The sequence below is a fragment of the Nyctibius grandis genome, chromosome Z (assembly GCF_013368605.1).
Source record: "Nyctibius grandis isolate bNycGra1 chromosome Z, bNycGra1.pri, whole genome shotgun sequence".
In the NCBI taxonomy this organism is placed as follows: domain Eukaryota; kingdom Metazoa; phylum Chordata; class Aves; order Nyctibiiformes; family Nyctibiidae; genus Nyctibius; species Nyctibius grandis.
In genome coordinates this window covers 54,977,890-55,002,855 of record NC_090695.1, presented here as the reverse complement: position 1 = coordinate 55,002,855, position 24,966 = coordinate 54,977,890, and the positions used below count along the sequence as shown (strand labels likewise).

The following is a 24,966-nucleotide window of genomic DNA, read 5'->3' as shown; positions in this document are numbered from 1 at the left end:
AGAGAAGTGGGATTTTTAATGTCTATGGTTATAACTGTGTGATCAGAGCAGACGGGAGTTCTAGCAAGAAAGATCTATATGCAAGACCAAGTTCATACTTATTGTGCTTGGTATAGTCTGTCCAGATGAGTTAGACAGTGAAATCCCTCCTCTGCCACACAAGGTTGTGCCTCCAGGTTCATAGGAAGATAGTGGTGATTCTGGGAGAATATACCATCGAGTTATACATGCCCCAGGATCTGCATTGTTCCTGGAGGAACTGGGGGAACACGTTCCCATGAAGACCACATGCAAGCCCTCATCATATGATCTCTGAGTTAATAAACAGATGGGAGTTAGCTCATATCCATTTCTCTCCACTGACTGCAGGAAATGTGAAAGATGAGGTAGGGTAGGGCAGGCAGCTATGAGAGTATTCTGATCTGATTTATACTTTTCTTGTTATTCCACTGAGTTCAACATAAAACATCTAGGATATGTCTAGAGGGAAACACACTTCTGTCTGCTGTCTGAGCTGGCTGACAAGAACCAGTCTATTATTCCTGGTTTTAAGTGCGTTTATAGGTGCCAAGTCATGATTTCTGTCCTGCACAAACTTTCCACTAACAAGAGAAAAGAAAAAGCTGTTTACGAATGAATAGGACTGTTGTTTTGTCCTCAGGAGGTCCTTTAGTGCTGACAGAAAGGCTACGACTGTGCAACAGCAGGAGGAACCCTGCAAGGATATTGTCCTTCACATGCCAGTGAACCTCCTCCCAGCAAGGACACTGCAAGTCCTGAGATAGGATGCTACAGTATCATATTAAGTTAGACCAGTTCTCCCTGGGCTGTGGTAACTGGCCAACCTATGCGTGAAAGTTTCTACTTCAGCCTTGAAATTTCTTATGGTCACACTCTCTTCACGCTTCATTTTTATGTAATGTTGGAACTTGCACCAATCAAGCTCTCTTTTTATACCTTGAGAACAGGTTTTACTTCCCAAGATTAAGTTGTTGACACAAGAGTTTTGAGCAGTTTCCAGAACACAATGATCAGATCCTGTTTTTACAGGGTTCATGTGAAAGATTAAAAACTGGTTTTATTGGATAGCACAAAAGATGGTAACAAATGCAGTATATACACAATTAGACAATATAAAACACTCCCTTGAAAGGTTTTCCCCTAGCATTTATTTTAACAAACAGTTGCAAAAGTGTTAAATAGCCTGAGAAGCTTTTGCTTGAAGAGCAGGCAATCCCATCTTGCAGTTAGATTTTCCTATTCGGATTTATAGTCAGCAAGAGACATAACTGAGCTGTCTGCAGCCTTGCTTTGGTTCTGATGCTACAGAACTACTAAGCACCTGCTACTCCCACTTAGCGCTACGCACATGTGGCACTTCTGAAAACCGAAACTGTGATGGGGGGTTGATCACTGCCTGGTCACAGAAGAGATGGCAGAGTTAAACACGCAATTTTGGAAGCTCTATCAGACAGAGTCAGTGATGGATAGTTACAGAAAACTCAAGTTTCAAGTATTAAGTAGCATTTTTCTGTAGACATTAAATTATAAAAAAGACAAGGGCAGCCCAAAACGTCTATACTTTGTTGGAAGTAAATTCAAGCCTGGAAATATCAAATTGTCTTCTCTGCTGCAATTGTTTAGATTTGCTCATTGCTTAAAGGAGTAAGTTTATACCAAAGCACCAAAGAAGAGAAGAAAAAAAAATGTGGCTGAATATTTAAAACTTGTTTCTGAACAGACAGTGCACTATTTTTGGTCAGCTCTGCTTTCTATGCATACTTGCCACTGCCAGGAAAATACCTGAAAAAGCACTGTGCCTTCCACACTTTGGATGATGTTTAATGTAGAAGCCCTAAAAGAAGGACCTACTGACACATGTTCAAAGTGGCTGGACTTGACCCTAGGAAACTGGATTTTATTTGCATCTACAACATGTTAAGCTCTGCCCTTGCAAATAAAATTTCTGCTTTTCTGGGGCTTCAATAAGCAACACAACAATGTATAAAAGTATATCTTGAAACTTCAGAGAAAACAGCACTCTTACTTTGCTTTTTAACAAGACAAAAAAAGTAAGCATGAGATTTACAAACCACTTCAAAGAGGCAGCTGCAAGCCTCACATCTGTCACTGCTGAGAAGCAGAAATCCTGGGCCAGCAGAACTCCCAGCCTAAAATCTTCTGAAAGATAACAGCTTGCCCTAAAGGAAATCACTTGACACAGGGACAGGCTTCAGTACAGTGACAGAGTAAGTAATCGCCATTCTCTGTTCTGCACCTTTGCAAAAACCAAACATTCCACCAGGACTCATCAGCTCTGCATCACTTGCCTCATACATGCCATTACTGACCTCACTTGTGTGAGGTATAATTTAAGCTTGTCTGCTAAATAAAGCAGGGCCGTGATTTTTAATCTTCTGTTTTTCATTATTTGCACACCTTTAAATTTTCTACTGTATCCCTGCATAGCAAAATCAATACTCTTCACGACAGCTATGCTTCATTTTTTTTCAAACACCTGTAACTAGTGCATGCTCTTTGGTTTGACAAAGACTGCTATATTCTGAATGCAAGTGTGGGACAATTTTAAAGCAGAAGGCTACTCAAATAGGACATCCTAACAGGGTAAACTGTCCTCTCAAGCTCCTGCATCTTCCCCTGCTTCAGACGCACTGAAATCTCTCAAGGACCTATACTTGAATACTTCTAAAAGCAATTTTTTTCTGTGGTTCCACTTCATACTGACAAAACAATATGTCTTAATTCCTATATTTATTTAACTGCTTATTCTGATTCTTCACTTAGGGGCAGTTACAACAACTTTGAAATGTATTTTTACTATCGCCATCCAAGTACTATCTCCATTCTCACTAACTTTTTTGAAACTGAGAAAGTTAACAATTAAGTCGGCTCCAGTGGCCATTGTCTGTTCTGCACAAGCCTTTATGGGTGAGGAATTGGCAGATTAGGATGTGACAAGCACTCCTTATCCAAACTTCAGTGAGGCAAGAAATATTTAATCTGAATTCTGTGACAAAATGAATCTTCTAAGGCTAACTTTCAGCATAAGCTCATGAACAAGTAACCAGAAGGTAAGGAAATAAAAGACTTCATCTCATATATACTGACTTTTTGTATGTTTCTTTTCTGCGCTGTAAAAGTGAGGCCATTTGAGGTAGCTCAGCTCTCTCCTATTATGCAAACTTGTCTTTTTTGTCTGAGACCTGAACGTTTCATCAAATATGCAGTCTTTGTTGTTATGTTGGCGAGGTGGCTGATGTCAGCAAAGAGAGCAGTAGGGGATTTGTTTATATGACAAAATTGCTCCTCTTACGGAAAACACTCCAGCTGTTTTCACTAGCATTATCCTTCCCTCTACAAGCATTTTAAAGGCATAGTTCAAACTGTGACAGTTGTGAAAAGAGGAGAGTAAAAAAACACCCCTGCAATTTCAGGGAACTTTGCTGTTGCATAAAGTGTTTGGCAGCTGCAAGGACAGCCAGAGGTGTTCTGTAGCCCATGATCTGGGGCTATCACACACTCCTACACACACTCTGCAAAGCACAGAACCTCAAACTGTTCTCAGTTAATTTCCTAACTGTTTGTCAGTAGCAGCCCTGTTACATTCAAGAGTGTGCTCTCCTATAATATGAAAACACAAAAGGCTCTAACTTGCATTTCAGGTTTCTCCTGGCCACCCAAAGCCAAGAGCCAAGTCTCAGGTCTCTTAGTAACAGTCTGAGAGGGGAGGCATGCTGGGGAGGGATGTTAGCTGTAAGGGCTGTAGAAAGCCAGGCTGGGTGACAGCAATGGAGAGAAAGAGCGGCTTTCAGGGTTAAAGCCTCCACCACAAAGAGGCAGCAGCTGATGGCCACAGTGCAAACAGGTGACTTGGGCAGAAGCAGAGAGCAGAAAAGGCAGGGAAGTCTGGAGGCTACAACTTCCTGTGCCTCCTTCCCCTTTGAGGATGAGCTGCTACGCCTTCTTCTGCCTGTGTGAGGGGAATAGCTCTGGCATCCAAATAACAGCCACAAATGCAGAGAGAGACAGGTGGAAACCCCTCTGTGAGATGGTGAAGAACCTCATACATCTGAAGACATGGCAAGTGCTCTGAAATAAGCCACTGGAGCATGTGTGACTAACTGGTGGGGAAGCAGGGATCCTTCACTTCATGCTCCGGACGTGTCTGGTTGCTGTGCACTTTTCCATCAAACCATTATGTGAAGACAGCCTGGCAGCTGAGGCAGGCAGTTCACTCTCAGGCAGGTACTCTTTGTGCCTTTGGTGCCATCCTCATTCATACAGTGAAGCAATGGTCCTGTTCCTGCTGCAGTTTGTGACCCCTATAAATCTTTAGTTGTCCTGGCCATTAGCTCAGTGTAAAATAGGTAATAATAAATATTTATTCCCATAATTCCTAGTTACCAAGCTGAATCCCAGCCCTGCAGCAGCCTCTTACAATTGTACCAGTTGGGTTGTCAGTTGTGGCTGTTTGATAACGCTGTCTTTTGAGCTCTGAAGAGTTAATAGGGGCAGTTGCTTCTAACTTGCATTCCTAACTTGCTTCATCAGGTCCTTTTGATACTCCCTCCTCAGCTTGGGAGGGGTTTATTTTTCTGGGGAGTTGTCCGTTTGCAGGGAGCATACACCACTCAGTCACCAAGCCAGGCTCCACTCTTCAGAGTCACTTGAAAGCTTCAACATACTCCACAGGAAGAGAGGACAGGCCTGCCTTCCCCCAGTAGTCAATGGCACGAACTCTGTAAAAGCCGGAGACTGAGCTGCCTGCAAATGAAAAGGTTAGAAATGGCCACTGTGAAAGGATGACACCTGTGGTACTTGGAGGATGTGGAGCGCGCACTACTCTTACAAATGCAGGTTTCTGCAATGGGCTGGGGAAGTGGTGAAATCAGTTCTACACCCTATGTAAGTGTGTCTGTGCCTGTCTAACTAAAAATTTTTATAAATTCCTCATGGTCAAGTACTGGCTCTTTTTTTTTTGTTGCATCAAGGACCTCCTTTCTCCTCACTACGATTTATGAGTACTGCTACAGAACTGCTGTCCCAGCAGCCCCTTTGGAAGAAGTCTGCAACCCACAACTAGTAATTTCCTTTTTTCTGACTTACTTTTCTGCTGAATTGTGCCTTTGGAACAGGCTATGAGGGGACAGGATCAACAAAGAAGCAGAACAAGGAGCACACAGGCTGAATGAAAACCCTCTGCTTGACTCAGGAAGAAGCACCACTTGCTCCAAAGGTATGTGAGTTGATGTGCTGCGGCTCTGCTGATTTTCATCCTTGATCTGGTTCAAAGAACACAGCCTTCACTAGCAGAATCTTCAACATCAAAAGCAATATAAATGCTTTTTCTCATCTATTTACTTGATTTTTATGTGTGCTTTAGTATTTAATTTTTTTTCCTAAAAGAATTCTAGAAATAATGAGTGAGAAGGAAGTACCTAGCAATAATGGCTGCTGAGATGTGAGATTTTTTCAAGCAGTCTTTTTTGGTTTTGAAACAAACAATTAAATATGGTAGGTTCCCCAGATGGGTGGCACTAGATGATCATAAATCCTCATTTCAGAGATTTGCCTTAGCCATGATTTACAGTCTTTGCTTACCTGTATAGCCTTCACTTTGCAATAATAGCTCTGAATTTTATAATGCACCCACTGCTGATGCTAAGCCTTTCTCAGGCTAAGATGAGCTTGTGTTTCTGACAAAAAACTCTGTGAATTGCTCTTTATTAGTACTACTTTGAGGCAAGGTCTATCTGTGTTTCACATAGCTCTGATCAGTGCTTATTAGTACTTGTTGGACAGTCGCATTGTGGATTAGATCACATTTGGTTAAAAAAGCCCAAAAAACAACAAAAAAGGTCAATTAGTTTGCCCTTGAGAACAAGGCTTTTACTGAGAACATGGGCCTAAAGGAAGAGATGTGCTCTTATTTGTGATGGGAGTGTGTGTTACTAGAATGCTACGTACCTTTAGTAGTTACTAAATGATGTTTCACACACTCACGAGTGGCACTGTTAGCATGACAGATTACATAACATGCATATTCTTGCCTCACCTGGACCGTAGACCCAGAGAGTGAATATTGTGTCTTTGGCATTAATCCGCTGGTATGCTTTTCCATCTGGTGAGAACTCCACTTCAAATGTCTTTATACATCTAGAAAAGAAAACCAGACAGGTCAGTAAATACTACTAATAATGTGGTGAGCAATCATACCCTAATCTCAGGGCTATTTCAACAAAGGCAAAAAATAGGAAATGTTCAGTTGACTCATTCCTACCAAATGTGGGATGGCATGAATTGTCAGTATTAGGAAGAAACACGGCTCCTACAGCCCACAGAAGAACACCCAGGCTGACTTGCTATATTGGGTACTTGCAGCATCACAAACTGTTAAGCATCTTTAACTCCCAAACCAGGGCTATCAAGGCTGAAGAGTCTAGGGAGACTGGCTTGAAAACAAGCCAAGTCAGTGCTTCTTGAGGGAGTCTGGATGTACACTGGATTGCCTCTGACAGTTCACCTACAGAGGGTTTCCAGTCTAGTACAGCTTGCAGGAGCAAGGAACTGGAGGTTTTCTCTGCCAGCTGACATCCCTTACAGGGATGTGCAAGATCCCATCTAGACACATCCTGCTGATATAAGTTTTATCATGGATCTTTCTGTCTGCTATGCTGAAGGCAAGTCCCTCAAAAATGCCATTGGATGCTGGTGAGCAACAGGCAGATTCCCTTGCTCAGACCGCAAATTACTCAGGGTTGCTCTCCATAGTTACTGCATGTAGGTCCTACAGTTCATTTTGTCAGACAAATGCACTGTAGCATCTCTCAAGGAGCAAGCAGTCATTAATTTGTGAACTCATTTCACTTTGTAGGACTGGTGGCAACTTAGGGAATAATGTGCTGATAACTCAGTTATATCCATTTTATTTTAAAAGTTACTTACTTTGAATTTACACAGCCATCATCCCACAACACAATGACCTGCCCCTTTGTAAGAGGCATCAAACGAACACCAGTCACCTGTCCAAAGACACATGCCCATGTAAGAAAACTGTACAAACCAATCACCCAGGTCAAATTTCTGTATTCATTCTTCCTCACTGATGATTTGCTTTGATTCTTTCCATTAAGACCGGGGGAAAATACAAAATTCCTGGCTCTGTGCCTTTGTAGCCTATGATGTCTCCAACCTGTCAACCTTGCAGAGTACCTGCAGAGGCTCTGGGTACCATTATGAACATGGGTGGGACTGAATGAGCAGATACAGATGCCTAATCTAGGACAGTCATGATTCCATTTTATTTTTTAGCTACCAGTGACTGACTGCAGAGCTGTTGTCAAGCCTGGTAGCACATGACATGATTTTTAAAAAGATACTGCAGTTTCCAGTACTGCATTATTATTTTCCTACCATGGATAAACTTGCATTTATCTCAATGATGGCTCCTGTGGAATGCTTTATCTTGAATTATGCCTTGGAGAGCCTTCTCATCAAAGAGAGAACAAATAATAGGCTCAAATGCTAGTCCAGCTCTTCTTAGTAAGACTTAAAACAGGAAGCAGTTTCTAATTTGGTGAGTCTGACAGTAGAATACAACACATACTTGACCAGGAACAGATCTGGCTCTTGCACAGATGTGGATAAGAAAGACTGAGGGAATGGGAAAGTCTTGCTTCAGGGTCAGGATGCCACTTTCAGGAAATGGGAATGGGCCTGTTGCCACTGGGTCCTGGAGAGTCAAAGAGAAGCATTGTGAATAATCTTTCATTACAGCACCTAAAGGCCAACTGTTACATCAGTGTAAAGGGACTGTGTATTTACTTTGGGACTATGAATTTTCAGTGGAGTTGGTGCTGATAAGTGGCTTACAGCCATCAAGCTGGGAGACTTTTCTATCTTGCCTGTTTTCCAGCTCTTCAGGAAACAGACCGTTTGTCCATCTTACAAACTGTGTTGGTCACAAATGTCCTCTAGGCTCAATCTGTCACTTTTAGTAACCTCACATGGATGCCTTTCAGGCTAGTGATCTTTACAAGCCACACCCCTGTCTCTTATCTATGGATTCCCAGTGTGCAGTGAAAGCTATTGCTAGCTACAACAGTCACTCAGCTGGTCTCTCAGGATGAGGTTTCACCAGATGGCCAAGATACCTAAAACCTTGCTAGCTGCCCTGTTGAAGGAAGATCTGATGGCTCCTATAGTATCCCACAGGCCTTAGCAATAATAGGTTATGTTGACTGGGAAGAGAAGACATAGTACTGTACACCAAAGTCAGAAGGCAATTACAGTCTGTGGGCCACCCTCCTTTATTTTAACTCGTGGGTCTGAATGCATAGGGAAACTATGGGAGAGGGAGCTAAAGTGACAGGCTGCTCACATATGCTCACATACAGTAAGAAATCTCGGCACGGCTTTTCTCAGTAGAGAGGAGAAGAATCCTCACAGAGGACTTACTCCTCAGTCCCCTCTGGGGTGCATTCAGAACTGGTGAGGATGCGGCGAAACTGCAGGCCTCTCTGTGAGCCCCTGAGAGATGCCAAGTGTCTTCTGAACTTGCTCTGGGTAGTTTCCACCTCAGGGAGCTGTTAGTTTTCTGTTATTGAAGGGGGTTCATTTCAACTCTCTAATGCAGCAATTTCCCTTCTGTAATATACACAGGGCCATGTGACTTATTTGGGGAGACAGAACAGAAAGGGTCTCAAAGCTCATTGAAGTTTCAGAGAGAAGGTGAAACTTGCTCTGGAGCAACTCTGCCTCCTTAGTTAAGGGTAGGCCAGTAGCAAAGAAGTTGGTCATCTACATTTAGTCTCTTGTATAACATAAATGCAAAGGTATCAGTTGTGTGTCAGCTACATTTCTCTGCCTGACTGCAAGTGCATTTTTGTATGTATACGAAATGTGCATGACTCTGGGCTAAGGAAATTTTGACTACCTGAGCTGATTTCTTGTCTCTTTAGCTGTAGTTAACCAATTCACAAGCACTTTACCCGTACAACACTTCAAGCAAACACGTGGTCATACCTCAGCATCCCTTATTTGCTGGAACTGTTCTGGGGAAGGAAAGTCAGGGCTTCCTAGCTTCTTCCACTTCAGATAGGGATTGGTTTGGTTGTTATCCAGGTAATATGTCACATACACCAGCTCTTTAGGAACACAAATTAAAGACAGTAAACCCTTTACTTGGATTTAAAGATTAACAAGAATAAAGTGAGCAGAAGATGTTTAAGTCTACCCTCTCAAAAGTGATTTCAGCACTTCGGAGCCTGGCTTCCACTGGAAAGACATGAGGCTAGCACTCTTACAAGGCTCTACAATTTGTATTTGCCAAGTTTAAATTTCAAGCTATTACTTCCACAACCAGAATTGAAACCCTCTTATTTTTTGCACAGGTGGTGCACGCATTTGTTGGACAACTGCATCAACTGTGTAATCATGTGGTCATGTTGGCTGCCTTGGAGTCATCCCTGTAAGGGAACTGTTGCCTGGCAATATCCAGCCAAGGACACTGAGATTAACAGCTTTCCAAAAAGTTAGCACTTGCAGCTGCCGTTAAAGGCAGGGTCCAAGTGCAGACATGAGGAAAGAACCTTTCCTAGAACAACAAAATCAGATCTCGGAAAATCTGGGAGTGCCTGAAAGATGGAGTTAGCAAATGAAACTCACTCTTGCAATGAAAGGCAATTCAGCAGAAATGTTTCAGCAGATGTTCTATCCTAAAGATCAATTATGTGAGCTGCCTACATGATGTTTGTTTACCTCTAAGTCTGGGGAAGTGGGTGGCATTCACTGTGACGGTGCTGATGTTGGATGAAGTCCTGTTATCCTCACTTGAATACATCAGTAGAGTAGCTTGCCAACTGTCTGAGGGTTGCATCTCACTTGGGATGTGCACAGACGCCAGGACACCAATTGTGCTGTTTGGAGTGCTTTCACCTTCACTGCTGTTTAGTTCTGCAAAAATCTGCTTTTCTCCTTTAAAAAAATGTGACATCTCTGTAAGCATCACTGCTAGTCAGTCCTATATCAGCTTCTGATACAGGAAGGGTCAAAACATGGGGATCTACAGGTTGAGCTATGTTCTAGCTTATTTTACCAGGTATAGCATTCAGTCAGGCTTATTTTACAAGAGCAGAGCATGCACATACTACAGTTCCTATGCTTAGCAGTTCAGCTAGAAACATCTAAGCATGTAACAGTGAATTAGGGTCTTCCTTTAGTATGCTGCATGGATCTTCCAGCTGTGGGGATTTCTTAAAGACATTTGCAGCCTGATGGGAGGGGAGTACCAGTCAACAAACAAGGAGTGGTTGGTATACAGAAGGCATAAACAAAGCAGTAAATTAAATCAAATGGGTAACAGGCCGTGAGGAACATCTCCTGAGGTATTAATTTGTCAGAGGAAAAGAAGTTTCATTTTCTTAACACAGCTAGTAAGGAGAGGGTACTCTGTGCTCTGTAATCAGTGGTTACTATACCTAGCAGGGCCAGCAAGCCCATGACAGTCAGCACTGGTTTCCGCACCATCTGGACATGAGGTGGCTTTGTATTGTTCATCTGAAAACGCGCTGTCAGAGTCCGCTGTGTGAAGTAATGGGGGTAGTAGCTCAAAAACGCGTTGTCATTACTCAGCAGTTTGTAGTTGACAGTGTTGTTGGCTTTGGAAATGAGCAGGTTTTGATGCTGGATGATTACCTGCAAAGTCATGGAGAAGAAGGAACTTCAGCCACAAGAAAATCCAACAAACACACAACGTCTGTTTCTTTTTAAAATCTTTACAGCATATTGAAAAGAGCTGTCACTCAGCTATTTAGAAAAGTCTGAAGAACTAAACTGTTCCTCACAGCTCTTGGAGAAACTATTCTTTAGGTGATACATTAATCACTGGAAAATTTGAAGTATCCACATACGTTTTGCCAGTAAAAAGTCTCTGAAATAAATATTACTAGTACTCTGCAAAAATTATGAATATATTTCCTTGGCTACTGCACTACAAATGATACTCCTCTGTCTTGAATATTAAATTAGTAACCAGGATTTACTATCTGAATTAAATCTAAATGGTTCTCCAACTCTGGAGTTACTTTGTACCCATTACACAAGTGTCTGGGAATTGGTCCTAGAATCTGTTCCTCAATGAGTCATTTCACCCACTTGGTGCGGACATGGAATTAGTTCTACCCATATTTCACTGGTTGCTGTGCTGCTTTCCTGCAAAGTGTCAAGCTCACAAGCTCTCTGTTTACCAGATTGTGCCTAAGTATCAGAATCAACCAGAACTTCAGAAGGTTGACAACTGAAAAGGTCTCATAATTGTGTCCCCGAAGGAACACAGGGCTTCAGTTCCTATCCACCCAAGTGTTAATCTTCCATTGGATGTATCTTTTTTTTCTCCCTTCATATCACCATGTCAGTATAAACACTGTTGTTTGCTCTCACAAACTCCCTCCAATGCAGAGAGTGACTTGTTGCTTCAGAGAAGATTGCTTCTGTATGCAGCCTAAAGGAGCTGGGAGCTGTTGTCTCCACAGGAGCAGCTGATAAGACATTATCTTGTTTCTGGGTGACATGCATGCTCTCAGGTTTGCGAATTACTACTTTGCACAGGAGTGCTTGGACTCTGGATGCTGTATAAGGTAGTGGCTCACAAAGCAACAGGCCTGCAGTGGGAACTATTGCTATGCAGGGTCAAGAGCTGAGCTTGCTCTGGGGCCAGGCTACAATTCCTGCAGGGGCAGGAATGCTGAGCATTCTCTTCTCCTTCTGCTTTTCTGATCAACAGCAGTAATTATTAGCAGTCATTGGTAAGACCACATGTACAGTCATTATCCAAAACCAAAGAATGGGCTTATGCCGAGAGCTCAAGGGACTTCTTAATTATACCTGATGTCTCTTGATGAGATAAACTTATGAGTGGGGAAATAACACCTCACATAAGTGAGGTGATAGCTAGCAGTAGTGAGATGATAGCAGTAGTATTACACAGAGAGAGGATGTGTGGGTATGGTCTTATCAGGTGGATATAACTGGGGGACTATATACAATATCTAACACATTCTCCAACACATGGAAAGCTAGTTCTCAGTTGTCTTTTTTAAAGGGAAGATGAAGAAAACTAATACAAACTAAATAAAGCTACAGAAAATAGGCTATTCAGGAAAATCCCAGCTGTATCAACAGGGAGCTTTCCTTTTGTTTGATCTATTATTCTGAGTAGCTGCTTAAAAATTGACTGTAAGTCTACTGTTCCAACTGCATTAATGCATCACGAGACCCTACTGTCACAAGACTGTCAATGAACTGAGTTACCTTTACAACCATAGCTGCATAGGTCACATCAGCTCGCCACAGTTGTGGAACAGACCATCCAACCATTGGATCTGCTTCATCATTGTATATGGCAACATAAGCAAAATTTGGAAACAGCTTCTGAATTTGTTCAACTGCTTCTACTTCTTGTTGCAAGATGTAGAGAGAACTCCCACCTCCCTGCAACAATATTTCATATCTGCTTAGTGAACGCGAGCAAACAGTAGTAAACACAGAGACACGAACGTATTCTGAAAACATGTTCCTGGAGTCCCTCAGCAGCTGTGGGCCAGACAGTATTAGTATTTTTACCTAATCCATTACAGCATGTGCTGTTAGCATGATCTCCTCCTAGAATATAAAATGGAAAAGAGGTAGAGAAGTTATTTCACCCTGGGAATTAGGGAAAGGCAAATTTGCTTTGAGTTGAAGTCTTGCGACTGAACATCTTCAAAGTTTTGTTAGAATAGGTAGCCATGCTTCCTGCTATAGACTGGACACTCATCTGGAAATCAACTAATAAATCAGAATAAAATGTAACTTGCATTGAACTGATTAAAAAAATAGCCTTAAAATGAAATCTTGGACTGACCTTCTTATGGAGAGAGATGTAGTCCAGCCTTACACCAGTCTCCCCTGTGAAGAAGTTGGTTCCATTGTAGCAATGACACAGAAGACTCCAGCATATGGGTGACTTGGGTAAGGGGTGGAAGGAATCCCCAGGCCCTCCAAATTTTAGTAGAGGACTGGCTGCTCTTAATCCTTCTGAGCAAGCATCATAATAGTTGAGAAACCCTGAAGTCCAAGCAGATGCATATATCAAAGATGATAACTCAAAATAGAACCTTGATCTAAAACTACAGGGAGGTGTTATAAGTCTATTATCGCATTTATTGGCAGGACCTCACAAACTGGGGCTACCTTGCCTATGCACTGACAACACGAGAAGACATCAAAATCTCAGCTGCATTCACAAGGTTCTTTCAAAGGTCTTGTGAAGGCAGGCTCCCAAAGCATGCATCTGTCAATGAACAGTTTTCCTCTTACTCCACCCTTCAGGCCCTTCCCCCCCAGTAACCTTACTTTATATCCAAATAATGAACCGTGTCTTCTTAGTGTAACTCCTGATCTGTTTTCCCTGTTCTACTATCCCTGTATTTATACTGATGTCCAAGCAGGGAACAAAGTGTAGTCAGTAACATGACCTCAGCAGAACAGACTAGGTATACCTTTCACATTCCTTATCTCTCCTATCTACCTTATTTCTTTGCCAGCATCTCTCTTTTCTCATTACCACTCCCCACTCCCTCATACCTGTCTCACTTTACTACATTAGTAAGTGCTCCAAGGTATGCTTACCTTTCACTGTCATAGACACATTGTCAAAGTCATGGTGATCTGGTTCATTCCACGTTTCAAAATTCCACTTAGCAACATGCTCCAATCCATACCTATCTGTAGGAGAGGCCTCACTTATCAGGGAGCTGCATATTCAGACAATCTCATCAGTTAGTCACTGATCCAGACAATCCTACCAATTAGGGCTGCAAGTGAGGTTCAGCACCCAGAGCTACAACAGGGTATAAATATTATCTATTTTTAATAATGAGGGAAATGTGATTTTGGCAGTTTCAAAATGATCTCTCATTTTTGATAAAATGCAGCAATATTTGTAAAAGACGAAGGGTGAGAGGGAGGTGATGGGCATCACAGCCTTGTGGTTAGGGCACTCACCTAGCCTTAATTCAGGTTGAGGTTTCTGTCCAATTCATCAGAGACATTTGAAGCTGCCACGTGGGAAGTACACAGGTTATCAAGTCCTAGTGCAAGATGGTGGCTTACAGCCACAACAATGTAATGAAGTTAAAAGTCAGTCCTCAGAAGCAGGCCAAATGTGCTACCGAGAACACACTACTCATTCAGGTCACGGATCAGCAAAAAAAGGGGCTATTATCCCATTGTCTATATTCTGGCATGGCTTTTTTTCCTGTTCTGTGCTGAAATCCAGGGTCTTGAAATTGATCACAATATGCAGAACTTTTTGAGGTAGTTAGAAGGGATTACAACAGACTAAAAAACAGGGCTTTTTTCTTCCTTTTTTTTTTTTTTTTTTGGAACTTACCTATGTATCTGGTGGCCAGAAGTGTAATTAAGTTTCTCCATCTTACTATCTGTTCTTTATCTTCAAAATCTAAAAAATATCCTGATGGATTCCCCATCAATTCAAATCCTAAAAAAGACATAAAAGATTCGTCTCCTTTTTTTGTGAATGCTATCTCCTTTTGATTAACGAAGGGGTTATTGCATAATCTGAAACAAACTTGTTGATGAAGAAGCATCATTAAATGGGCTTTCTTTCCTGTTTCTGCACATCTTCATGAGGAAGATTCGAGGTTGCTCACATTTGTTACTTGGCAATGACTGTAGTAATCAATACTAATACTTACCATCATAAATTCAGGGTTCAGAAGGAACTTTAAACAGTAGATGTTCGCAGAAATTCAAGGGAAGCTATACCTTGAGTATCTGCTTCTCTGGCCCTTTTAGGTACATGTTAATGGGTACAAAGCTTTCTCCTCTTAAAGAGATCGCATTTCCCAATTCATACATTTCGAACTGTTGTTGAAAGCAACGTAAAACCAGTTGTGCTGTCTTGATTGCCCTAATAGTGTTTTGCTCACACTGTTTACATTTACATGGACATGAGGTAAAAGTAAGTAGGGAAAAAAAAAGAATTTTTATCAAAATCAGCTTTGGCAAAGCTCTCTAAGAATTTTCTGATTATTTCACAATATGGGCAAAGACATGTAGCGAGTGGTGGAGGCAGGGAGCTGCCCTTACCTGGAATTAACTTATTTTCCCACAGGCGATCCATAAGGTTATCCAAGGCAGTAAAATTGTAGTGAAGTTTCCCATTCAACACTCTGAATAATACAGGTAATAAAAAGTACAAATGTAAATACTATAGCAAAGGTGGCACTTGGTTGAAGATAAGAGTCAGATGGCTGCCTCCTTTTGGGTCTCAAAATTTCCATGTAACTAGGGTTTTTGGAATTGTACACAAACTTCCTTCCTCTAAAGTAACAGGTGTTCACCATAAGCAAGTCATGTTTCTTGTCCAATCCATGCCATTTTCCTATTCCAGCAGCAGCAATAGAAGCAATATAATGAACTTGCTTGCTGGATTTTGAGTTTTTAACAGGATATTAAGATTTCTAACTCTTTGCTGAAGTGAAATTTATCTAGACTTTTTTTGGCTAACCTGTTTTTTCAGTTTCCACTTGATTACCTACTGCTAGGCCAGCTGGTTTCCTCCTTTTTCTCGTATGCAGTCTTCTTCAATGTTCTCTTAATTTCCAATATATAATAGAGGTTTCTTAGTAGCACTTCTTATGGGTTTAGGTCCAGCTGAGAAATAACTTTGTATATTTCAAAGAATGCTGAATTTATGTACACAGTGTCTCTAATTTTTACTTCACTGTTAGCATTTGCTTACTATTTCTCCTGTACTCCCAGGATCGCAGGCTGCAATCCTTTAATCCACCTTTAATACATGTGTTCAAAGACTTAGACTAGCCCCATGATGCACCCCTTGTATCAGTGAACCTTGCAGAAGCACAGGTAGTAAAATTAGGGCATGCACCTGCTTGGGAACACTGGAGTTTTTTTACACAAGGGGTGAAAACTGGTATTTGCAATTTATCTATGATACATCTGAAGATAAGCTTTAAATTGCTGAAAGGCTTTTCTTGCCTGGTATCCAGTGAAAACAAATATAATGTAATATGTGGGTCGGTGTATGATTTCTCATAACTTCTGAACTTGTGGCCTGACTTAATTGAAATCTCACAGGGCAAGAGAAGTTTTGCCAGTATGAAGTGCCAAATAGGGATTAAAAATGAACTTCTGTTGATAATATTCTGGTAGTGTGACTTACTGCCATTTGGCCCAAGCCACAGCCTTGGCCTGGTGCCCAAATTCTGACCTCAGTATGCCCTGACCAAAAGGCTTTGTAAGCACCCTTGAGGTAAGACCAGCCCTGGTCACGCAGGAGGGCTGATCAGGGTCTTGTCAGCGCCTCTCAAAGCTGATTTCTCCAGCCTTGCCAGAGCACTACACCTAATTTCTCTGGTACAGTGCAGCCTGAGCTCTGCCTCTGCTGTCTTGCCTACCCTTTCCTAGGCATCTTGACCCTGCTTGGGTGGAAAGCTGTACAAGTGAACTGCAGATGCAATGTCCTAGGTATGATGTCCCTTTCCAGGTACCGTCCCTGTAACTGATCAGTGCTAGCAAGGCATGCTGGGCACACAGGACAACAAGTGAGAATGGGGCACTCAGCAGATCTCTTAAATCAATGCTGGGCTCTGTGCTGATATTCACAACTTGTTTCTTTCTGTGCCTTCCCATGCATTTTTGAGCCTCTTAGATTGAGGCTCTTCCTCTGTCCTTTCTTGCCAAGGGAAGGTTTCAGTGAACAACCTGTAATAGCAATCCCAGAATTCTCAGACTATTAAGCAGGGCTGACAGAGTTGCCTAGTGAATAAAGAAGGGAACTGTGCAACCTGAAGAGAATGAAGTGCCATCAGCATCTCTGACTGTGATCTAGAAGAGGAAAACAGGGCAGGCAAAACAAATGTAATGTCTCATACGAGCTGTACTGGCTCCACCTGTGATGTAACCAAGCACACAATCTTAGCCCCAGCATGGTCACACTCTTTTACCAAGGACCTGAAGCCGGCTTTTCTCTTTTAAAGTATGTCCTACCACCATGACAGAAATTGTCATGTCTGCAGCCACCGACGGGCTTGCAGTTCCTGCCAGAGTCAAATGGTGCAGCTGTGAAAGAAGCAAATAGCAGAAAGATATTTATTTACTTTAGTATCTGTAAGAGCATTTTAGAACTCACTGTTGAACTAAAGAATGGCCATTTGGAACTAGGGGCTTTTTTGGCTTAGACAGAGGTTAAAAAAAAAGTCTGACAGTCCTATTCCAAAGTTCAAAGACAAATATTTTGTTGCAAAAGGTAGCTCTGCTCCCTCAGATCCATTAACTATTTTCAGTTGTACCCTGTGTTCTATTGAAATATTTGCTTACATGCACACTTACAGTCAGTGAGGATAAGAATGATTAACTCTACTGTCTTGTAAAAACTTAATAATGCCATTTAGATAATAGCAAAGGAACTAGTGTCTTCCCAACTCCAGTCTAAGGTCTACACAGTACTATGTGAAAACGTAAGGGTAAATAAGGCCTTCTGCCTGATGCATGTACACTTAGGACCCCAGCACATCTACATTTTTCCTCCTGTATCAATTAAGTTAAACATTTAGAACAGAATGCCGTTGCTAGCCATGACTGAAGTACATGAGATCCTGTGTTATATGCGTAGGTGTAGAGGCACTTCTTACATCCTTTGGCTGATCTGTCATTTTATGAGAATTTTTTTTTGCTTGCAAATGGATTAGGCAGTATGCTCCTACTAATAAAATGATTACTTGACTGATATGATTGCAGCTTTCTCAGATCTTGATCTTATCCTTACCCATACTACTTTTCTGATGTGAAACCGATGCTTTTTTTTATAACCTAAACAGGATCACTAGAATTTGGGTTGTATGGTTGCATGCCATGCAGTGTCTGGAAGCCATGCTGACTGCCACACGTGAGGCACAGCATTAATCTCACAAGCTAGTATTATTTACAAACATTCTGCGTGGGGAAAATTGGCTCAACTGTCAGGCTGTTACCAGGAGTGCTATAAATATAATTTTAGGACACTGAAGACCAGATCACAACTATAACAGGCATGTCACAAGGTAAGTCCCTGACCCAGGTTAAATCCACTTGACATTGTCAAAGTTGTTCAAAACAGCTTTCTACGTCTGACCTAGGACCTGCTGGTGCAGCATCCCGTACCTATGATTGGACCCTTGTTAGCAAGCTCACAGACTTTAAGTCTTCTACCTTATTTTGCCTGCTCCTCTTCTGATATCTCTGCCCTTAATCATGGTTTCTGGACACCACTGTCTTCATTTATGAACACACAGAAGGCTAGGTCCTTGTCATTTCATTTGAGTGCTTGCCAGACTGGGATTGTTCATCGTTTGCTGTTGGGTATTTCTGATGTGGAGTGGCGATCACTGTCTTAACTGTGCCCGGCTTTCAAATGTTCCTTGGCTGGGCTTTTTCTGGGAGACTTGCCAGATAAGGCCTTCCTCATCTTCAGTCATAACAAGCAACTACCCTAAAGCATGTTTACTGGCATCCTGGCACCAATGCCCTTTTAAGTCCCATCCCTAAGGCTGCTATACTCCAGAGACTGCTGCCTGCTGGTGAGGTATCTTTCCAGTCTTTGTCGTGGTCTCAGTTCCAGACCCATTTGTATGTGCTGCCTCTTAAAAGCAATGACCGTGCTGTGAACATGAAGAGCAGTGATGAGTATGGAGGGCAGTCCACTAGCTGTCACAAAATCTTGTTGCTCTCTTCCTTGGAAAGGCTTGCTTTGTGGGCCATTCTTTGCTGAGTCAAAGGTAACAGGCCCATGTTGACAGCTTTCCACTGCTTCCCTTTACTGGAGTAAGGCTTTTCCAGGATGGAGGGAAGTTATTTTCAGGTGCATAGGCAGCTACTGAATAGCTTGCCAAAGTGTTGTAAGATAATCATGTTGTGCTTCTTATCCATGCCACTTTCATCCTACTCCCATTCATGAACTTAATCTCTTGGGAGGGCAGGGACAAGCTAGCTTTGGCTGTCAACTGTCTGAATCACAGCCAGATCTGCTTCAGTTACCACAGCTGTAGATACTGCTCCTTAGCCTACAGCTACATCTTCCCTCCTGCGCCCAGCACCTGCTGCTTCTCTTCTGCCCTGGTTTGATCCTGTCCAGGGATAGAGTTGCATGCCCTGGAAAGCAAGTGCATACACAGACATTGGACCAAATATCTTATCTACAGAGAAGAGAGCAGGACAAACACAGGCAGGGAGTGTTTCTATTCCAAGAAATCTTCAGTCAAGTATTGAAGCACTGATAACACGTCAAGCTAACTTTATCAAACTTTATTGTAATGTACTGAACAAAATTTCCTGGCATAGGAAGCCTTGTGGCTGACCCCTGTCAGTAAGTTACAGCCCGTTTAGGAACTCAAAGGTAACATGTAGGGTAACCATCTTCTATTGAAGAGAGCTTTGTCTGGCCTAGGATTGATATGATCAGGAAATATCTATATACTGGAGTAGTGCCTTTCTCATCCCAACATTCTCACTCAGCTGGTGTGGCCTCCCTTTGCACTTCTGGTGGACACAGTTACCACGCACATCAGAAGCTAATATTATCTGGCTTGCTCCCACCAATGTGAGAGTATGGTCTCTCTTCTGGTAGATCAGTCATAGCAGCTGGCTAACACCACTCCCAAGGCAGCAGAGCCTGCTTACATCCTCACTGAGAGCTTCTGCTGGGAAAGATGGCTCAGCTAGTGGCAAATGCAGCCAAGAAAGAGGACAGAAAACTGGCACAAGGTGTTGGCAGAGGAGAGGTGCAAATGACACCTTAACAGTAAGCAAAATTTTTCTGCAGGGGATTGGCTGACCTCAGACTTGAAAGGTGCACTCACGAGGAAGCCACCTAAAAAAGACCCTGCTCCATGGAAGGTTTTCTGTGTTACAGTCTTAGAAAGAAGTGAAAACACAGTCTAAGATACTACCCTGCTATGGTGTCTGCTGAGATAATGATCGTATTACATACCACTATTCATTTGATAGAGGCGCTTAGCTGTGTGCCAGACCATCTTTGCCTGGCTTTGTAAGCCAGTTCCTGCAAACACACACTCTCTTGGCCATGGTGCCAGGATATGAAGCAATGGTAACACAGTCTCTGTCGTTCTGACAAGTGTAAATATGCGTGATAATTAAACTCCCCCTCTCAAGAGTAAATCAAGAGCAAACAGTTGTTGCAGTAGGTGACTGCTATCAGGAACATCCTTAGATACAGTGTCCCAAGGAATTGCTTACCGCCTTTCTAGAGTCCATGATGCCGTTTTAGGGATCACAGACTCCAAAACAGACACAATGACCATCTAACCTGGAGAGGAGCTCCATGTCCAAAGCCAAGATGTTCACTGCAAAGATGTAGGAACAAGCACCGATACACTATGCCAGTTCAAACTCTTGCTGCTACCAGGTCCTCCAGAAGGAACTGTCTTCAGAAGTAACTGTCTTATTTCTTTAGTCAGGAGAACAGACTGTTGAAGTGACAGTGAAGCACGTAAGCTGTGAGCACATTATCTTCAAGATGAAGGTCAAAAGCTCTGGATAGGAAATGTCAGCAAGTCTATCTTTTCCAAGAGGGCAACTTGTTGCCCTCCAAATCCTTCTTACAACACAAAAGCATCCTACCTCCCTGTTTTTTACTTACTTTTGCAGCTGTGAGGAATTAAATGGAGCCAGTTTAAAGTTCAGCCTGTTACAAAGACCCTGTTTGCTCCAAAATCACCAATTGTCTATATAAGCTTCTTGTTCTGCTGATTACTTTAAAAACCTCCGGACTTTAAAAGCAGGTCTTAAGGGACTGTGAGCACTATGAAAATGATAACTCAGAGTATATGAAGGGCACAAAGCCCTCGTTAGCATTCACCTTTCCAGAGGCTGCCTTCTCAGCAGTTATTGCTCCAGGTTTCCTCAATGTCAACCAAGAAACCCTACTAGATTGGCACTTCAGGTTTAAGCACAAGATCATTAATGAATAACTACAAAATCAGCAGGCTCCTGGGTTATTAAAAAACACTCACCCCTTCTGAATTCAGTGAAAGCTGACAATACTGTACTCATTCACACCAGAGCTGTTTCTACCATGTTCTTGCTCCACCTGCTCTTGCTTCCTATGATCATTACAGGTATGGTAAATTGGCTGCCTTCCATGAAATCCCTGTATCACACAATAACCACGGTCACTTGACCTTTTGCAGGTTCATGAACAGAGCCTTCCTCCCTGGCAGTCCCAAGCAAAACACAGCCTGTCCTTTTCATACATGTTTTGCAGAACAAAAACCTCATTCAGAAGCTTTTTCAAAGTTGCAAGACCAAAGACTACAGCACCCGCACTAAAGAACTGGCATATTTTATAACTTCCAGGTTTATTTATTAGCATTAATACTTCTCTGCATTTGCTTCTCAGCTGTATCACTTGCATAAGCAGGGACTGAAAATCTGCTTGCTTTACAATTATGGCACAGCTTCTGCACAGAGGCACAATGCTGAAGACTCCAGTCCGTGCTGGGCCCATAATACGCATAATTCACTCACCCTGTAGCGTGAATGAGCCAGCCCAGCAATAACGGGAGGATGCATTACAAAACCACACAGCCAGGCAGTATCCAGCTGTTGCTGATGTCACAGCTTGTCACACGTAATCCATCCAAACAACCAACCAGCATGACACATGCGCAAAACAAAGGACGGGTATGAATCTCTGTGGTTTAGCAACAAACCGACTTCAAAAATGCAAAATACAACAACATCTGTTATTTATTGGAAATCCTTCTACAAGCCAGCCAGGAGTGGCTGAATCTTTTTATTTTTTGTGCATTCAGCTGAATCTTTTTATTTTTTTAAAAAACTAAAAATAGAATTGACTTGGATTTGTCAGCATCTTAATTAGCTTCTTTCCTCTTTGAAATCAGCATTATTTGACTTTTACATTGCAAAGCAACTCACAAAATCCTTGTTGTGATCTGGCTAAAACTCACATGCACAGAAGTGCAAGCAAACAATGAATGCTTTCACGCTGATGCTAATCACGGCCTATGATTTTCCGTTTCTTACTCAGCCTGCTTTTGTGAGCACAGTCTCAGTCCTTCCAGCAATGAGCGTGCTGTGTGTGGGGGGAAGAGAGAGAGAGGGAGACAAAGCATCAGCAGCTTCCTGTGCCGAGGTGAGTTAGCTTGCTAGGAAAATACTGTTAGACTGTTGTGTCTCCTCCCCCACACTTCCCCCTTTTAAAACAAATTCAAAATGTAAAAGGGGAAACAGGCTACGAAGGCATAGCAATTTAGGCAAAGGCATAAGGTATTTTAGTATCTGGCCTCTCCAGATGTGCGAACATATCCAATCAGATCATCTAGGCATGGATAATTTAGACTGTTGTGAGATCTTGTTGTGATCCCTTGTTGAGATCTGTTGTGTCTACATTCATTTACGAAGGGAAGTAATCAAATGATTATAAGGCAAATCCAGTAGCAGAAAATGCTTTTAGACTGATTCTTCACTACAAATTTAAAGGCTCAGCCAGTGACTGAAAGACAGGCTCAGTCACCATATGTGAGCTGGGCTGCTAGAGGACACCTTTCTTTCTGATGGAGTTTGATGTATGGAAGTGATTTTCTCCTGCATAACACAGGGCTACAAGTAAAATGTTCATTGTGGTTTTATGCTGTCTTTGATTGTGGAACTCCAAGTAATGTCATCTATAAGCAAAAGTTTTGGAAAGAGGGGATAGGGAGACTAAATCCATAATGAAGATTAAAGGGTGACTTTTCAGATGCACAAGGAAGAGGAATGATGACCAAGTGCTACAACTAGCTTGCTTCAAGCACATAACTCCTTTTGGCACTGCCTGGGAAAGCTGTCACTGAACTTTTCTTTCCAAGCAGCAGCAGAACTGTTCTCTGTATGCATCCAGCATTCTAATTCAAGCACTCAGCCTAATACTGCACCTTCAGTAACGAGTCTCCATGGTATATATTTGACTTACTGGTTTCACTTCACAGTACTGTTGTTGTCACTCCTTCATTTTCACATCTTTATTTTCTGTTTATGCTCCTATTCTTTTGCCTGTTAGCTGTATGCAGAAAAATAGCCCAAAAGCATGTGAAACCAACTATAGCACAGGACATAACTTAGTTACTGTTGAGTAATATCACAACAAGGAGTTGGAATGATTGCCCTCCCTGCTGCCAAATATGCGACAAGAACCAAATTCAACAATGCTGTACTTAGTTTGCTCTGTACATAGAATCATAGAATCATAGAATGCTTTGGGTTGGAAGGGACCTTAAAGATCATCTAGTTCCAACCCCCCTGCCACAGGCAGGGACACCTTTCCTCTAGACCAGGTTGCTCAAAGCCTTATCCAACCTGGACTTAAACACTGCTAGGGAGGGGACAGCATCTTGCAAGCACTCAGGTTGCTCATGGGTTCCAGTCACGTGCTGTAACTGGACCTGAAATTTTGCATTAATGCAGTGTGCTACTTTTATCAGCTGTTTAACTTTTTCCATCTTACGGTCCTCAAAATTTGTTTCCACCTGGTGAGATCTGTATTGAGGACCATGTAATGGGACAACTAACAGTCTAAGAAAAGCAAAGCATGGAGCTAAGTACTGAAGGTGTGAAGATTTGTAGCTAGACTTCTCAGCTGATGTTCTTCTCTAATGTCTAAAGTATAGACAGCACATGGTATCTGACTAAGTCCAGCTGCTCCTGGATCTATTTGCATGGCAGATGTACTTTCAGGTGTGTCTTTCTGTATCAATCCTTGCCTGCCCACAGGCAACTGTATGTCTAACTTGAATATACCACTTATTTGCAAAACAAAAAATAGAAGAGGTCTTCACTAAACGATACTGAGTTCATTTCCTGATGTTTAATAACTTATGATGGTGAAAAGGCACAAAGAATACATCATCCACTGTCTTGCTCTTAATCTTGCAGAATTTTTGTAATGAGTGGTTTCTGAATACTTCCGAACTTACAAATGAGCACTATAACCCAATCTGGAAAGAACAACTCTTTAAATGGCATGCCAGTGTCTGCTCTTGGCTCTTGAATGTAAAATATAGCAAAACCTCTCACAATTAAGGAGGTAAAACTAACCAATTGCATTTATAGACAGTTTTCAATGAGATGCAAACCTACACGTCTCTTCAAACTTGAGAGCTGAAATTCTATTCTGAACCTGGTTTTGGCATTACAATTTAGGCTAGTGATGTATTATTAAATATGACAGTGATAGTTCTCCCACTCCACGGTCTTCATGTTCATGTATAGCCCTTTTTTCTTCTTTCTTCCCCCATCCCAAATAACTTCCACTAATATGAAAAATACCTCCCTTTCCAGTATAAAAGTGCATTACATTCTGTGCTTATGAAACATGACAATTTACTTCACAATGCAGTAAGAATTCCTCTATTTTCTTTGCACACAGAAATGTGTTTTGAATATCCAGTTAAGATTACACATGAATGCAAGGAATAGGTGAAGAAGCTTTAGTATTCCTGAGATACTATCCTTGTTACAGTAAATGTGCCTCTAAGATTTACAAATATCAATAGCAACATTCATCCTAAACCAATCAACAGTATGCTTTGGTTCCACAGTTCTGGCTGTTTAGGGATGAAACAACGGGCAGTTTTGTTTACGAGGCAGACAAGCTCTGATGTTTTACACTCAATGGCAGCTGAAGGTATGTGAAGTTTTCCTAGACATAAGATTTATTAGCCATGCCCCCTCCATAATGTATTTTAATAACAATCCTTTTCCAAAGGACACAACTCCATTAATGACCATGGACAGCTTAACACTGTGTGTGAGCACAGTTCCACACACTGCCTATCTTAATCCCATTTAACATAGAACAGTATTTTT

General features: G+C 41.9%; 1 protein-coding gene across 1 annotated transcript in view; it reads right to left on the bottom strand.

Annotated features, from left to right (window-relative positions):
* Positions 1–1,080: 1,080 nt before the first annotated feature.
* IDUA (alpha-L-iduronidase) overlaps positions 1,081–24,966 on the bottom strand; it is a 48,938-nt gene continuing 25,052 nt past the window's right edge. The window contains exons 3-14 of the mRNA XM_068422580.1: positions 15,172–15,254; positions 14,453–14,560; positions 13,690–13,785; positions 12,923–13,125; positions 12,331–12,510; positions 10,500–10,716; positions 9,781–9,996; positions 9,046–9,167; positions 7,628–7,753; positions 6,967–7,043; positions 6,077–6,177; positions 1,081–4,785 (exon numbers count right to left, since the gene is read on the bottom strand). Of these exons, the coding sequence (XP_068278681.1) occupies positions 4,685–4,785; positions 6,077–6,177; positions 6,967–7,043; positions 7,628–7,753; positions 9,046–9,167; positions 9,781–9,996; positions 10,500–10,716; positions 12,331–12,510; positions 12,923–13,125; positions 13,690–13,785; positions 14,453–14,560; positions 15,172–15,205 (1,581 nt within the window). The 5' untranslated portion in view covers positions 15,206–15,254 and the 3' untranslated portion in view covers positions 1,081–4,684. The remainder of the gene's footprint in view (positions 4,786–6,076; positions 6,178–6,966; positions 7,044–7,627; positions 7,754–9,045; positions 9,168–9,780; positions 9,997–10,499; positions 10,717–12,330; positions 12,511–12,922; positions 13,126–13,689; positions 13,786–14,452; positions 14,561–15,171; positions 15,255–24,966) is intronic.